General features: G+C 44.0%; 1 protein-coding gene across 1 annotated transcript in view; it reads right to left on the bottom strand.

Moving 5' to 3' along the window:
* The window catches only part of LOC144123885 (uncharacterized), a 39,057-nt gene extending 29,219 nt beyond the window's left edge, over positions 1-9,838 (bottom strand). The window contains exon 1 of the mRNA XM_077656605.1: positions 9,758-9,838. Within this exon, the coding sequence (XP_077512731.1) occupies positions 9,758-9,815 (58 nt within the window). The 5' untranslated portion in view covers positions 9,816-9,838. The remainder of the gene's footprint in view (positions 1-9,757) is intronic.
* Positions 9,839-13,532: the final 3,694 nt, after the last annotated feature.

The following is a 13,532-nucleotide window of genomic DNA, read 5'->3' as shown; positions in this document are numbered from 1 at the left end:
CAAGGGACGACACTCTCTCTGACCTATAAATTATACATACCTAAGCTCAGGTAGAGCATACTACAGAGCGATAAATTTTTCGAAGCCATCCATCAGATTCAAACTTTTTCCATGGGAGTAGTTCATGGATAGGGCAGCTTTCTTTTTGAGAGCAATGAAGTGAGTTATAAGTGTGAACCTTTTATCAAAAGTAACGCCTGGTATTGTTATTTCATTTTTATAGACGATTTGGTTTTGTTTATATTTAACGTGGGGTCGGATTGCAGGCCTCGTTTTAAGGAAAACAGAACACCCAGCGCTTTCTCTCTGGAGATCTGGAATCTATTTTTGTCTGGCCACATCGCTAGTTAGTTTAAAGTGAAATGTATTTGTCTCTTGCATGTTGCTACTTTGGAGGACATACAGGCTATTTGAAGAGCGTCTACATAGACTGTGCATATAATAGAATACTACAATATTTCGCTAGTGGAATTCATTCATACAACAAAGATTGTTGTGCTTGAAGTACACTTGTAAGGAACCCTATTCTCTTGAATGAAGTTCTTCGAAATTGTTGAAAACAGGCACGCATGAAGTGAGTGGTTCAACAGGAAATCATTTAGGCAGCTTGAAATCCTGCCACGGATGCCGAGCTCTGCCAGGGCGCCGAGTCGCAAACCTCCACGCTGTGTCGTAAGCGTTCTCCATGTCTAAAAACGCAGCTGGGCTTTCGTGTTCGTTCATAAAAGCTCTACGGACAGCAATTATAAGGCGAAGTAGAAGGTGAATTGTTCAGGTTGCTTTTTACAACCACATTAAGGGATGTAAAGGAGTTCCTGTGATTGAAGGAAAAAATTCAATCTTATAATCCCAACGTTTTGAAAGGATTTGTTGAGGCAACTTTTAAAGGCTACAGGCTATAACTGTTAGTCGACAACAGCATAGTGTACTTTAACAGGCCCCGGGACAGTGTCTTTTTCCGCAGAAAGCTCTGCATTCATTTCTGGGAGAGTAGTTAAAATGTAGTATTGTTTATTTTCGCTGCCCCTATTGTGGAACATTTGTTTCTCGGCTATGATTCTAGTATTTTAAAAATCCTTTGTGCAGTGCGAAGAACTGGCAAGTGCAGCAAAATGCTCCCCCTATTTGTCTGCCTCTTCCGCTATACCCCATTGTGTATCCGGTGTTGTGAAAACAGAAACTGTGAATGGTGAGAAGCTGCCATTTAATTTTCTAACCAGCTCCCACTTTTATTTGATGTTATTTGGATGTTTACAGATGAGACGTAACTCCCACGATGTTTCTCGCTACTGCAATTGATGTACGTAGCTTTCGCTAATGCTTATCAAAATCAAACAGGTTGTTCTTTTTGAGCCCCTTCCAAAAATAAGCAAAGCTTTATTTTGTCGTTTTCGTGCTTCCTTGCAGTATTGTGTCCACCGCTCATTGTATTTTTGTCGCACCACTCCTTAAGACCGAGGAATAGCCAAGTATACGACAACTATGACGCAATTCGTGAACTTTTCATTTATCATCTAGATGTTGAGCATATCTAAAGGTGTGTTTTTAAAGTGGATTCTGCTCTTAAAATTTGCCCGTCTGCTAAATCAAACTTCCAATGCCTCGGTGGAGTTGGGATGACTTCCGATGCAGATGCTAAACTGTTTAGTACAGGGAGGTGATCGATGTCATTTTGGCTGCCGATGATATCTCATTTAAAATTGCTTACAGCAGCCTGTTACTGAGAGACACACCTAAAAATCTCATTTTCCGTGAGCTCGAGGAACAGTAGGTAGCTTTACAAGGGTACAACAAACAAATATTACTGCTCAGAATACAATCGTCTATAATTTGAACTCCCTATCTGTTTTTTCACTAGCCCTAAAAGACTTCTTTGGAATCGCCATCTAGGATACAAGGCACCGGTAGTTGCTCTAAAAGGTTTTATAACTGATCGTGAATTAATTTAATGTGTGGCCGGAGGTACAAGGAGCACACTATGATAGTTTAATATACACGGTGCTTCACGTAAAACTTTACACATTCTTAAGAAATAGAATTTCTTATTTAGAAGAGCGCTTTTTTCGCCATAGCATTGTCATCGGGGAAATACATCAGAATACAGCTAAGGCATGCTAACAACCAGGTTTGCTAACTAATATTGAAGAATTAACTTCTTAAATAGTACTGTTCGGCGACCTGATTATTGGAAGGCGCGTAGGTCACCGTCAGTAATATCTATATCAGTTTTTAGAATTTCTACAACTTGGTTACCTTCGGCGCTGTTGCCCAACGAATTTCCCTACACCGCGCTAAAATACACGCGCTTTCGAGAAACTTGGAGGCAAAGGAACCGCTCCAGTTCATGTAACTCATCGAGATTGCCAAAGTTTGTTGTGCGACAGCGCCGAGGGTAATTGCAATACCAAAATTCTAAAACCTGATCTAAATATTATTTACGGTGGTCTACATGCCTCTCATAACTAAGGAGCGTATCAGTAATAGTTAAAAGTTCACTATTCAATATCAGTTAACTAGCCTGCTAGTTAGCATGCAAAGGCTGTATTCTGATTTATTTCACCGCCCTCATTGCTATGCCGAAAGTGGTGCCCTTCTATGCCAAAAACCTTACATTTAAAATTTATACAGATTGTTAGGTTAAACACCCCGTATAAGCGAAGTGGCTGCTACATGCTCTAATCAAGTTTCAAGTTGTAATCCTGCAAGTTGCAAGTTTCAGTTTGCGGGCTGCTATACCACTTTGCACAATGATGGCTCCCCTCCCGAGATCCTGGATGCGTTCTTTCGGTCATGTGGAATACGTTATTCTTTTTTAGTACATTTTTATGCTGGAGATCTAGGTTAGTTTTCTGTAGGCAGAAACAAACAGCGGAGAATGAATTTTAGAATCCCTTTATATCACTCAACCTAATTAAAAGCCTCCTGAAATTCCAACGTATTATAATGCAATCATTTTTTTCTATGCGAGGTTAAGGAGCAAGATTTGGCTTGGCCCCGTGATTCGACACTTATCTAATAAAGCGCGTTAGCTAAACTAGTCGCGTTTGGATCATCCGAGTAATGATGATTCCACGTACAGAATCCAAGATTGCGGCCTACCAATGGTTGGCATAGTAACCGAGGTGTTAACATAATCAAACAAAATAACAGCAGGTGGTAGCCTGATGCCAAAGCACCACAACCAGTAACTGAACTATGTCGACACGGCATATATATTTCTGTCTGGCTGGCGTCAAAGCCGGGCCACATTGTCTCGACTTTCGTATGAAATTTGTTGGCCGATGGTGTCACACGATTAAGCGTTTCAAACAGCAGAAACTCACTAGTAAAGTTGTAGTCTAGCTCCTGGCAGGAATTTGAACCGGCGGCCTTATGTGTGTCAACACTCGAAGTTCGACTACTCCGTCAGCGTCGACTTATTTTATTTTTTATGTTATCTTTGCAATCTTGAAGAACTGCCATGAGCCACCTTTGTTTCTCCGCCGCGCTGGCTTCTTCCCTCGTTATTTTAAACTGGGTTACTAATATTAAATTGAAACGGCGAAATATGAGCACATGCACTGGAATTTCGACGCACGTGAAAAGTACAGCGAGCGGTCGGAGAGCATTTGGTGCCGTGCCCTGACTGCAGTGTGCCTAACAGCGCAAAGCTGCGTTTGAGTTTAATAATACGCCAGCGAATTTTTTTTTCTTTCCGAACGCTCAAGCACATATGAAAATGGAACGGGGCAAGGCGCTTCCGTGCGAGCGCCTGTCCATTTTTAGCGGTTTCACCTGACCATGATAAGTTGGTGATTCATCTTGATATTCACTTCCACGTTTTAGTTTGAGGACCACTTTCTAGATGCGCAACGATCATGGAGCACATTCCAGATAATTACCCCAAGCAATTAACTGTAACCGATCAATACTGTGCGCTACATAAAATTGTACCAAAAATGTCATTATTTATGCACTGAAATACTAACTGTTGGCGTTTGGGAATCCTTCTAGAGCGTTAGCTCTACTGGGCGCGTTTCGAGTCTCCGAATTATATGCTGATGCCACGGATAGAATCCAAAATGACGGCCTCCAAGTACTGGCCATCGTAAGCGAGGTGGTTACATAAAAAAAAAACAGGCGTCAGCATGGTGCCCGAGCAGCAAAACTATGTCCATTCGGTATACGTATCCTCCCTGGCAGTCGTTAAACGCAGCCCACATTGTCCGAACATTCGTGTAAAATTTGTGAGCCAACCGTTTGTCGCGCAATGTTCTGGATGGTGTCATACAATTAAGTGTTTTGGGCAGCATAAACTTACTAGTTAAGTTAGAGCGTATCTTGCGGGAGAGATTAAAGCCGGCGACCTATGTACCCCCCATTCCACGTCTTTAACAATCTTCTCATGATGAACAATATGGCTCTGGGTGTTCTGGGTGCTAACATACGTTTTCGCGTTTCGTTCAGCATAAACTGCCTTGTTAAGTTAGAATCTACCTCTCGGCAGGGATTCGAACCAGCGACCTATGTTAGGTGTATTGTTTCCAGATATTCGATTGATGTCTCAGCGCCGGTAATTTTTTTTTTGTTCCAGGGAGCTCGCCGCCTCTACAACGAGGACGGCAGAGTGGCTCCCTGCCATCGACGTTGATCTAGGATGTGGATCTTGGTTACAGACCTCGCCTCGTGCGCAGAGGCCTTGAGGCCCGCCGAGACGAGGGGTAGCGTGGCCTGCTTTGGAGGTGGTGGAGTAGCGCTAGCTAATTCCACATGAGCGAGGATGCCATTCTACAGCCTGAGATTGCGTGGTCTGGACAGGTTCCAGAGGCCAGTGTGACGCGTCGCCTTGTCGCACCGTATGGGAGAAGTTTGCGGGTGTAATGGTAGAATGTTAGAAATGTTGTTTGCCATTCTGATGCGAGCTGTCCCCTGTTTGCAAGAAAGGATTTATTTCGTTTGCACCGCTATTATTTCTTTTTCTGTCTTCCACGATGGGCAAGACCTGAAGTAGGCAGTGTGCTCACCTTCACTGTTAGCGCAGACGAATGCTGTTTCGCACTTTTCTGAGGCATGCTCCTTTCGCGCAGGGTTTGCGACCGGGGCAGCTCTAGCAGCCTTGGCCATACCTTTGGCAGTTGAAAGAACGCCTCGGGTTTGGGATGTACGGAGGCACTGCAATCTTTGTGTATCTCACTTCAAGGGATTCGGGAAGTGTGCAACAAGTGAAAGTCAATACAAGGTGCTTCGTAGGGATTTCTTTCTTTTATTTTCTTAATTTTATTCTTTTGGGTTTAGAGATAGCCTCATCTCCACGGTGAGGTACACTAGTAGTAAGTGGTTTTTATTAAAATAATAATGAAAATGAAGGAAAGATTTTTGCTAGCCCGGCATCTTCCGTCGATACTGAAGCACCTGAGCTGGGGCAGCGGAAATAAAGAATAGCAGGCAGAATGTAGAAATTAAATGAAAGAGGCGAGGGGACAAGGAGAGAGGATAGGGGGAGAGGTAATATACCTAAATTATTTACACAATAAGAAATGTGCACAGGTTGTGCGCGTGATTAGTTCATGATGGAGCAAGAAAAACACGCGCACAGCGCTATATCGACAACAAAAGGAGTGAAGCGTCCAGTTCTTAATCGATCAAGGTAGAACTCGCGGAGCGTTCGGTCACTGCGTGTAACTACCTCGCGGGGAAAGGCGGGACGTCAAGCCCGTCTGTTCGAGGAACGAACCTAGGCTCACCAAGGTTCGCTCACGGGTGCGCGCACTGCACTGCGGCCACAATAGCTTGTTGAGGGAGTCGGGTAGTATGTTGGGAAGTTTTGGTACTTGACCTTTGCCCTAGATACCTAGAAGCAATTCACTCCTAACTTGTTTGGTCACCTTGCATCCGGGACTCATGGCTTTTTAAAGATATTTGACAAATATGAAAGGGGATATTTTTCTTCCTGGCTTTTTTTTAATTCTCGACATTGGACCACGTATTATTTCGGGAAAACTATTTTTGTTTTCTGGATGAACAGTTTGGCTACACCGGTTCGTTTTCTCTTAACAGGGAGATCGTTTGTTAAAAAAAGAGAATATGTATGTGTTTCGGCTACAGTGCCAGCCACCCACGATGGAGCCCAACAAGGGCACAGGACAGGCATTTGCAGGTACTGAACACGTAGGCTGTACACCTGAAGCACATCCCAATATGACGTGACGAAGGGTAGTTCGCCACACACGGTTAACCCTATAGCCTCCAGAATAAAAAGGAAAAACTCTGAACAATGGAGGAGCCAAGAAAGTTGTGAGAGAGATGATAGGAAAGTGAAAGGTGTAGAGGAAGGATAGGAAAAGGCGACTGCCGATTTCCCCCTGTCGGTACAGGCCCGACGAGTCGTCTACAGGAAGCTACCGTCTTCAGCAAAATGATGCGTTGCCTACGCCGAGAGTCCTTATATATCCGAACACTAGGCATCGGCTTAACCTCTAGGATCCTCTTTTCGCCGGGCATGGCTGAGCCACGCACGGCTAAGCTCGTGTGCTCGGGTCCGTGGTGGGGCACTGCTCACCAGCATCCCCCTGCGAGGAAGCCTCTGCGGAGGCTCTGAAAACTTTGGTGTCGTAACTCACCATCACCGGCTTGTTGCAGATGCCCCTGCGGGGTTTGGTCGGAAGCTTTTAGAATCTGTGAGCTTCCGTTTCTGTCTTTTCCTTGTTTATCCTGGAATGTTGCAGCAATTATGTGGGACCACTTCCCATACTTTATATCTTGTCTTGATGTCTGATGGCCATTCTCTAATGTTTTAGCTCCGTCAGATATTCAGATTGGTTTGGTTTGGTTTATGGGGGTTTAACGGCCAAAAGCTACTCAGGATATGAGAGACGGCCTAGTGATGGGGTCCGGAAATTTCGACCACATGGGGCTCTTTAACGTGCACTGACATCGCACAGTACACTGGCTTCTAGAATTTTGCCTCCATCGAAATTCGACCGCCGCGGCCGGGATCGAGCCCCCGTCTTTCTGGCCAGCAGCCAAGCGCCATAAAGCCTCAGCCACCGCGGCGGCAGATATTCAGATGCAAGCTAAGGCCATGAACCCCACTTTCAGTGCATGTGATATGCTAAAATTTGCTGGTAACAATATTAAAGGCTGATTGCATGCTGCTGGCGCTGTCCGTTACTAGCGCCAAATTTTTAGCACTTACCACCGATTCAGTCACCTCGCTAGCAACATACACAGCAGAGTAACAACTGTTGCCTGTTTCCACAGATAAGTCGAACAACATTTTTGGCGCAGCCACGACGGAATTCATGAATGCCTCGCCAAGAATGCATGTCCATCCGTCCGTCAAAAGTATCAGACAGGAAGTATTCCTCAAGGACTCCTCCATGAGATTCGTCACTCGCATGTACTTCGAGTGCAATAAAGGTCGGCTCAAAAGGCACCGTGAAGACAGAGAATGCGATGGGCAAATCATGTTGAAAGCTGGTTTTCAATGCTCTAATCTCAGAGAGAGAAAGAGTTGAACTACCTGAGCAAATGGCTTGAGCTAAGCGACCGTCAATTTGGCTTTGCAGGGCGCCACGAAGGTTTGTACTCGGAGAAAGCCTGTTGCATGCGCAGAACCTTCGTTGTTTTGTGCCGTGTGAGTCAAGCGGCAGCATGCTCAGCCACATCGCTGTACTTAAGGCCTGAGTTCAGAAGAGAAATTTGTATTGTAACGTTCAGCCGGGCGCATCCATGTGCAATTCACATCCACTAAGCCCGAACGCCTGAAAAATAAAAATGTATGATTTTATTGAAGTGAAACGGAGAAGTACTTGCGAAAGGTTTTGAGCCCAGATCGAAGTTCATGGAGACGACTACATGCAATGAACATCGCGAGAGTGTGTTGTAGTTTGAATCGTCGCGTGATCGGCTCTGGCGATTGCATAGATTCTCGTGTACTAGGCAGCGACGCTGATCTGTTCGCGCTGCCGTGCTTTCGAAACCTAGTGGCAGCAATACTTATTTTGTTGCTTCAGGTTTGCCAAGGGCATTCTCAAGGTCAAGAATAAAAAAAAGACTAGCCCATATAACTAAGACAAAAACAAAGTAGAAGACAGTACGAGCGCTAAAATAGGATTAGCGCTCGTCCTGTCTTCTTCTATGTCTGTGTCCTAGTTATATGCGCAAGTCTTTTAAATAATGATGACACACCAACTAACCCAAATTTCCGCCTTAATCACAAGGTCAAGGTGGTCACAATTTTCTTGGCTCGTATGAAGTAATGCTTTCACAGTAAATCCTTATATAAAACAGGCGATAACGATTACTCTTCAATCGTTCTTTGATGTACACTGGAGTTCTCAAAAAAAAAAATTATGAGGAACAACTCTAAGCAAGAACTCGATCGTGGAACTTTGAAATCAGTTTCGAAGATTTTCGACATTATAGCGCCTTTTTCGGCGCTCAAAAAATATTCTTTTTTTCAAAATTTCTGTGTTTTTTCGCGCCTTTCACTTCTCCACTCCACAAAAATAGCATATGCTCTTTAATGCGTCAATCGTGGGTGCGTCTTGTTGCAACGCATGTCTGCTTTAGAGGTAGAGTCCGTTGGTGGCGACGAAAATACGTGAAGTGATCAAGGACGGACACGAACCTCAAAACAAACTCCAGATCTCCGTACGGCACGTATACATCGACTACTGCGAGGCAATCGTGTTGCCTGCGGTGTACTCTGGGCCGTTGTGAAGTGTGAATGTAAGATGCGAGGGATCTTCTAAGGCATGCGCGCAGCTACCTTTCCTAATGCATCTCGTCTGAGCGAGAAACTGCACAAGCATTGCTCATCAAACGGCGCTCTGTACGGTCGATTATCCTTCGTTTGTTCACTGTAGGTATAATTGCAAACGACACTTCAGATGGACTCAGCCGTCGTCGTTGTGATTTATGTGTTTTATGAATTGTTTCTTGTCAGTTGTAAGAGAAAGTGTAGGCGGCACACAGCAGACTCCGCTTGAGCGCATTCTGCTATGTGCCGCCTGCACTCTAAACTGGAAGTAGTTTAAAGGGTGTGAACTTTACTGTATCGCATTTTCTCTTATGAAGGTGTGTGCGCTATAAGGCTATAGAATATAGCCGTATTCGGGTTCAGAATGTACAGCTCTCGTCAGGGAGTGCATGCATAAACTTCAAGACACGTCAGCCGGCTGATCGTTGTTCTCGCGGAAGCGTGTGGAGCGTTGATACCAGTTTATCTGCATAGCGAATTTGTATGATATAAATTCTCCGTAGATAACGGGCACTCGAACGAAGTGAGCTAAAATCATTTGGTGCATAAAACAAAGCCAGTTGCATTGAGCCCGCTATCTCAATATGAGCCTCCAGACCGGCGCTTTCAGCTCCTTTTTTTTTTCCACTGCAATTATTAATCATGAAAGCACACGCCGGCTTTGAACTCTCTTTAACATGCAGTCCTCCCACTCGGGCTAAGAAAAGCGACAAATCGCAACCCACACCACGGTTGTGCATAGAGCACAAAGCGCATTTACGGCTTGCCCTATGCATTGCTTGGTGACAATATCATGGTCTCGGCGTGCTAAAGGCATGTTTCAGATTTTTTAAATTTAATCCGCTGTATCACGAAGCAGACACTCAGTACCCGTGTGGTAACCTTTATTTATTGCAGGAGAGAGAAGAGAAGAGCTCTGTTTTAACGCCGCCTGAATTGCACACGTGTCTCTGCGACGTAGAAGAAGGAAATCGACGGCTCCACCGGCTCCAATCCTGGTCATTGCGCACTCACTGATTTGCTGAGGCGGCAGTATCCGTGGCAATGATGAGCTCCACTGTCGCAGTGACATGGGGGCCTGCAGGGGCCAATGCAGCAAAACTACAAGAACAATGTTGTTATTGTGAATATGTGTCAGGAGTATCTGTTTCAAAGCGGAGTACGGCAATGAACGGAAATTTTTACGTGGAAAAAAAAACTTAGCTGGAATGACAGCTGAGCCATCATCTAGGAAGGTGTATTCCCCAGCTGGGTACACCAAAATGAATAAACTGTCAAACCACAAATGGAAGCAACCCTAAATCAATGCACTAACGTGAGTTGCGGCCCTTATTATAGTTATCCACAAAACGTAATAGTGAGTTATCACGTGTTTGATGCAGTTAATTGTGACAAGAAAATGAACTCTGAAATTAGAATGAAATCGAGATGTCTAGGACTCTGAGTTTCTTGCCCAACAAACTAAGAACAGAAAAAAAAAGAAAAAACAATATTATATGAAGCGGTAAATGACTCGCTTTCTGTTTTAAAACCTGATGAGGCACATTTTTCGGCCCGACAGCAACACGGGACTACCTAGCGCAAACCCTTTTGCAAAAGGGTGTACGCAAGAGGACAGTTTACTCCCTTTTTACTCCCTTGTAGGCGTATTGGTATTTCGAATGTAGATCTAAGCCCGTGTATGTGCGATGTCATTTCTCGTTATCCCTTAAAGGTGCAAGCTCCGTTCATGTCTCTCATGCATGAAAAAAGCACAGTTGCACAAGAAATTGGTTTAAGAATTTAAAGACGTTATTTGCAAGTTGTTTCGACCAATGGTTTGGCAGAGAAGTGGGGTGCGAAGTCCTACCTAAGGGCTTCGTATCAGGAGCCCAACTGTGGTATGTATTCTTACTTCAGTGTTGTGAATGTGTTAAGCAGCTTGTATGTTAATTAAATAATACGTACAGAAACATAACAAGTCAGTTGAGTGATGGTAAAATCCTTATATCTAAAGCTCAACAATGTTACAAAGTTTTTCCCAACTAAGGATAGCCTCGTACAACTCTGCACTAGCGCTTCTAAAAACAAAAAAACACCAAGGAGGCTAATTAGCGTAATCAGAAAACAAACTCAATGGCATGCTTGATAGGTCGGTGGTCTTCCCCACGTAAAGATATGATGGGCAGGTACATGGCTTTACGTTTCGCGGCACTTGAAGCAAGTAGGATGCGTGTCCTGCTACTGCACAAAGGATAATGAACTTCGCGTGGCTGAAATCATCCGAAGCCCTCCACTACTACATCCCTCATAGCCTAAGTTGCTTTGGAGCGTAAAGCCCCATAAATTCAAACAATGTTCCAGTGCATGTGTTTATCAGAGAACTTTATTTAAGTGAGCACTATTTGCAACAGAGTGACCGGAAACTTTAAAGCGAGAGCTCTTTTACGGATACTTAAAGCCTTTAGTGGCGTCTTTGAGGGCTGATCAAATGACACCACTTTCGCGGCTCAGTTTCTTTTCCCGCTTACTAGCCTCTGACCGTACATTTCTTTTCGACACACCACGGGTAGGCAACGGACCATTCGACGTTCCCTTCAAGGTGGCGTTGAGAGTCCACAGGCGCGGCGTTCTAGAATCAATTTTCTTGGCGCATACTTTACCACTTATTTTCAGGGGTCACTGATTGTCAGTAGCGAAAAGTGTATGGATCAGCATCATTACGCATTTGAGGAGGCGGCCGTATTTGTTTTGTCATATTTTTGAACGAAAAAATCCTAATACTGAATTCTTGTTGCTCTTCATAATGCCTACCGTCTTACGTTTTATTTTTATGCACATAAACTTTTTGGGGCAAAACTGAAGACTCCTAAATATAAGTTATCGTATCATTTCTAGCCGAAAATCAAGTAGGATCCACGCACTAAATGATTAACTTCTGCAGTACTAATCATATATATGTGAGTCAGGTCAATTATATTTTTGTATGCGTTAGCCTAAAAAGGAGTTGTAAGTTTATTTTGATGTTATAATAGAAGCAAGTTCACGCTGAAAGAGAGTTTATGCTTACATTTTACTCAGGCGGAGAGAATTTTGAATCACTTTCCAGCCTCCGATCAAATGCCTGTTAGCCTTCATTTCTAACTTCACCTTTTGCGAGTCGACAGCTCAGGAGTGAATGCTTCCGTGGCACGCTTATTCTCTCGCGCATCGGTTTGAACAGAGTAATTTATTGTGAACTCTAGTGCAAGTGCCAGCCTCTCCGTTCCGTTCAGTACGGCTTATTATATGTGCAGGCGAGTTCCCAGTGTAAACATAATTTTACTGGGATAACATGGGCATCAAGAAATTAAGTAGCCTTGTTAGCGGTATGAAGACATTATAAAATTCCTTCTTTGTGTTAACTGTCCTATCTATCAATGTAAATATTTCACATAAATTTGACGTGTAGTGGAGGTGATTTCCTAGAAGAAGGTTTTGTGTCAATTTTAACCGGTAAAATACTCCAATCGGATCATAGTTTCTCCAAATTACCAGCAAGAAAATGTCGTGCCACCGTCTATGTGATTTTTTAAAGAGCACTTCATTGGCGGCACTTCATCTGCAGCTGGAATGCCGGCAGACGAGGATTCTAATTTCGATCGGGCAGTCTTGCGTGGAAAAGATTAATTATGCCTCACGACGGGCAGCCGCGCCGGACAAGACTAACGTCTATGCGCAGGTAATATGATTTTAGTACTGAGTTTTCCAATTGAAACATTTTATTTATTACAAGCTATAGACCAATATGCAAACTTACACCGCATACATTCAATGTTTTCCTCGAAGAGACGGCTATTGTTACAGCTGAATCTACGCGTCATGCCGAACAACAGCCGAGCGAAATCTCAAACATCATCTTCCAGGCCTTCATGCACATCTCCTCGGCAGATGAAGTGCTGCTGCGCCAGTTTTCTTCCCAGGTACAATTAAGCAACTCCATATTCCAGATAACGCTTTTCTCCTCACAGGCGCGCCATGTACTTGCACCATGATTCCTCTGCTATTCATGGCCCCAAAACACAAGTACGAGGATCGCATCGTTTGCTTTGAGACCAAGTAGAATTAGGATTTCATGCACATACATTTGGCAAAAGCGTTTGCAATGATACAGCTACTGAGAAGAATGAAGAATGGCTTGCACCGATTGTGCTTTAAAATGCATACAAGTGACGATATTTGTCACGCGTAGTCCGGCGCACAACACACAATGGGTGTTCAAGATATTATCACCATGGTTAGGTGGGTGAAAAGGGCGCGGACAACGCAGATATTAAGGGGATCCGCAGTTATGTAAACGGCACCCAAGAGAAGGCTGTCTAAAATGCTGTAACGTTGCGCGCTTGCACCTCAACATTCCTGGCGTTTAAAAGTTTCTGGCAGTTCGACGCAATCACAGACGCAGAATGCAGCGAATGTGGTGCCGACACTTCTGGCCTCAACGTGCAGAACATTTCACGCCACAGGGATAAACTTTCATTGCGTTGAACGTTTGCATCACCAAAAATAACATTGTTGAACGTGGAAAAATGTATTTTAAGACTATTCCTGCTCGTCGGTAAGTTTCGCTAAGTATCGAAAAACTAATTTTGGCAGGTCTACGCATTCCTCGCCATGAATAGTGAAAAGTGAATCTGTGATATGGCAAACTGTAAGCGTACAAGCACCTGTATTATGTGGGACGCAGTATGCATGCAGAGAGCAGTGCAGAATATAATAAAAGCACATACATCCCCGACACAGGGGTGCTCCCGTTTTTCCCCTTCACTTG

This window comes from Amblyomma americanum, chromosome 3 (genome assembly GCF_052857255.1).
Source record: "Amblyomma americanum isolate KBUSLIRL-KWMA chromosome 3, ASM5285725v1, whole genome shotgun sequence".
Lineage (NCBI taxonomy): Eukaryota > Metazoa > Arthropoda > Arachnida > Ixodida > Ixodidae > Amblyomma > Amblyomma americanum.
The sequence above is the reverse complement of the archived record's forward strand: the minus strand, read 5'-3'. Positions and strand labels throughout refer to the sequence as shown.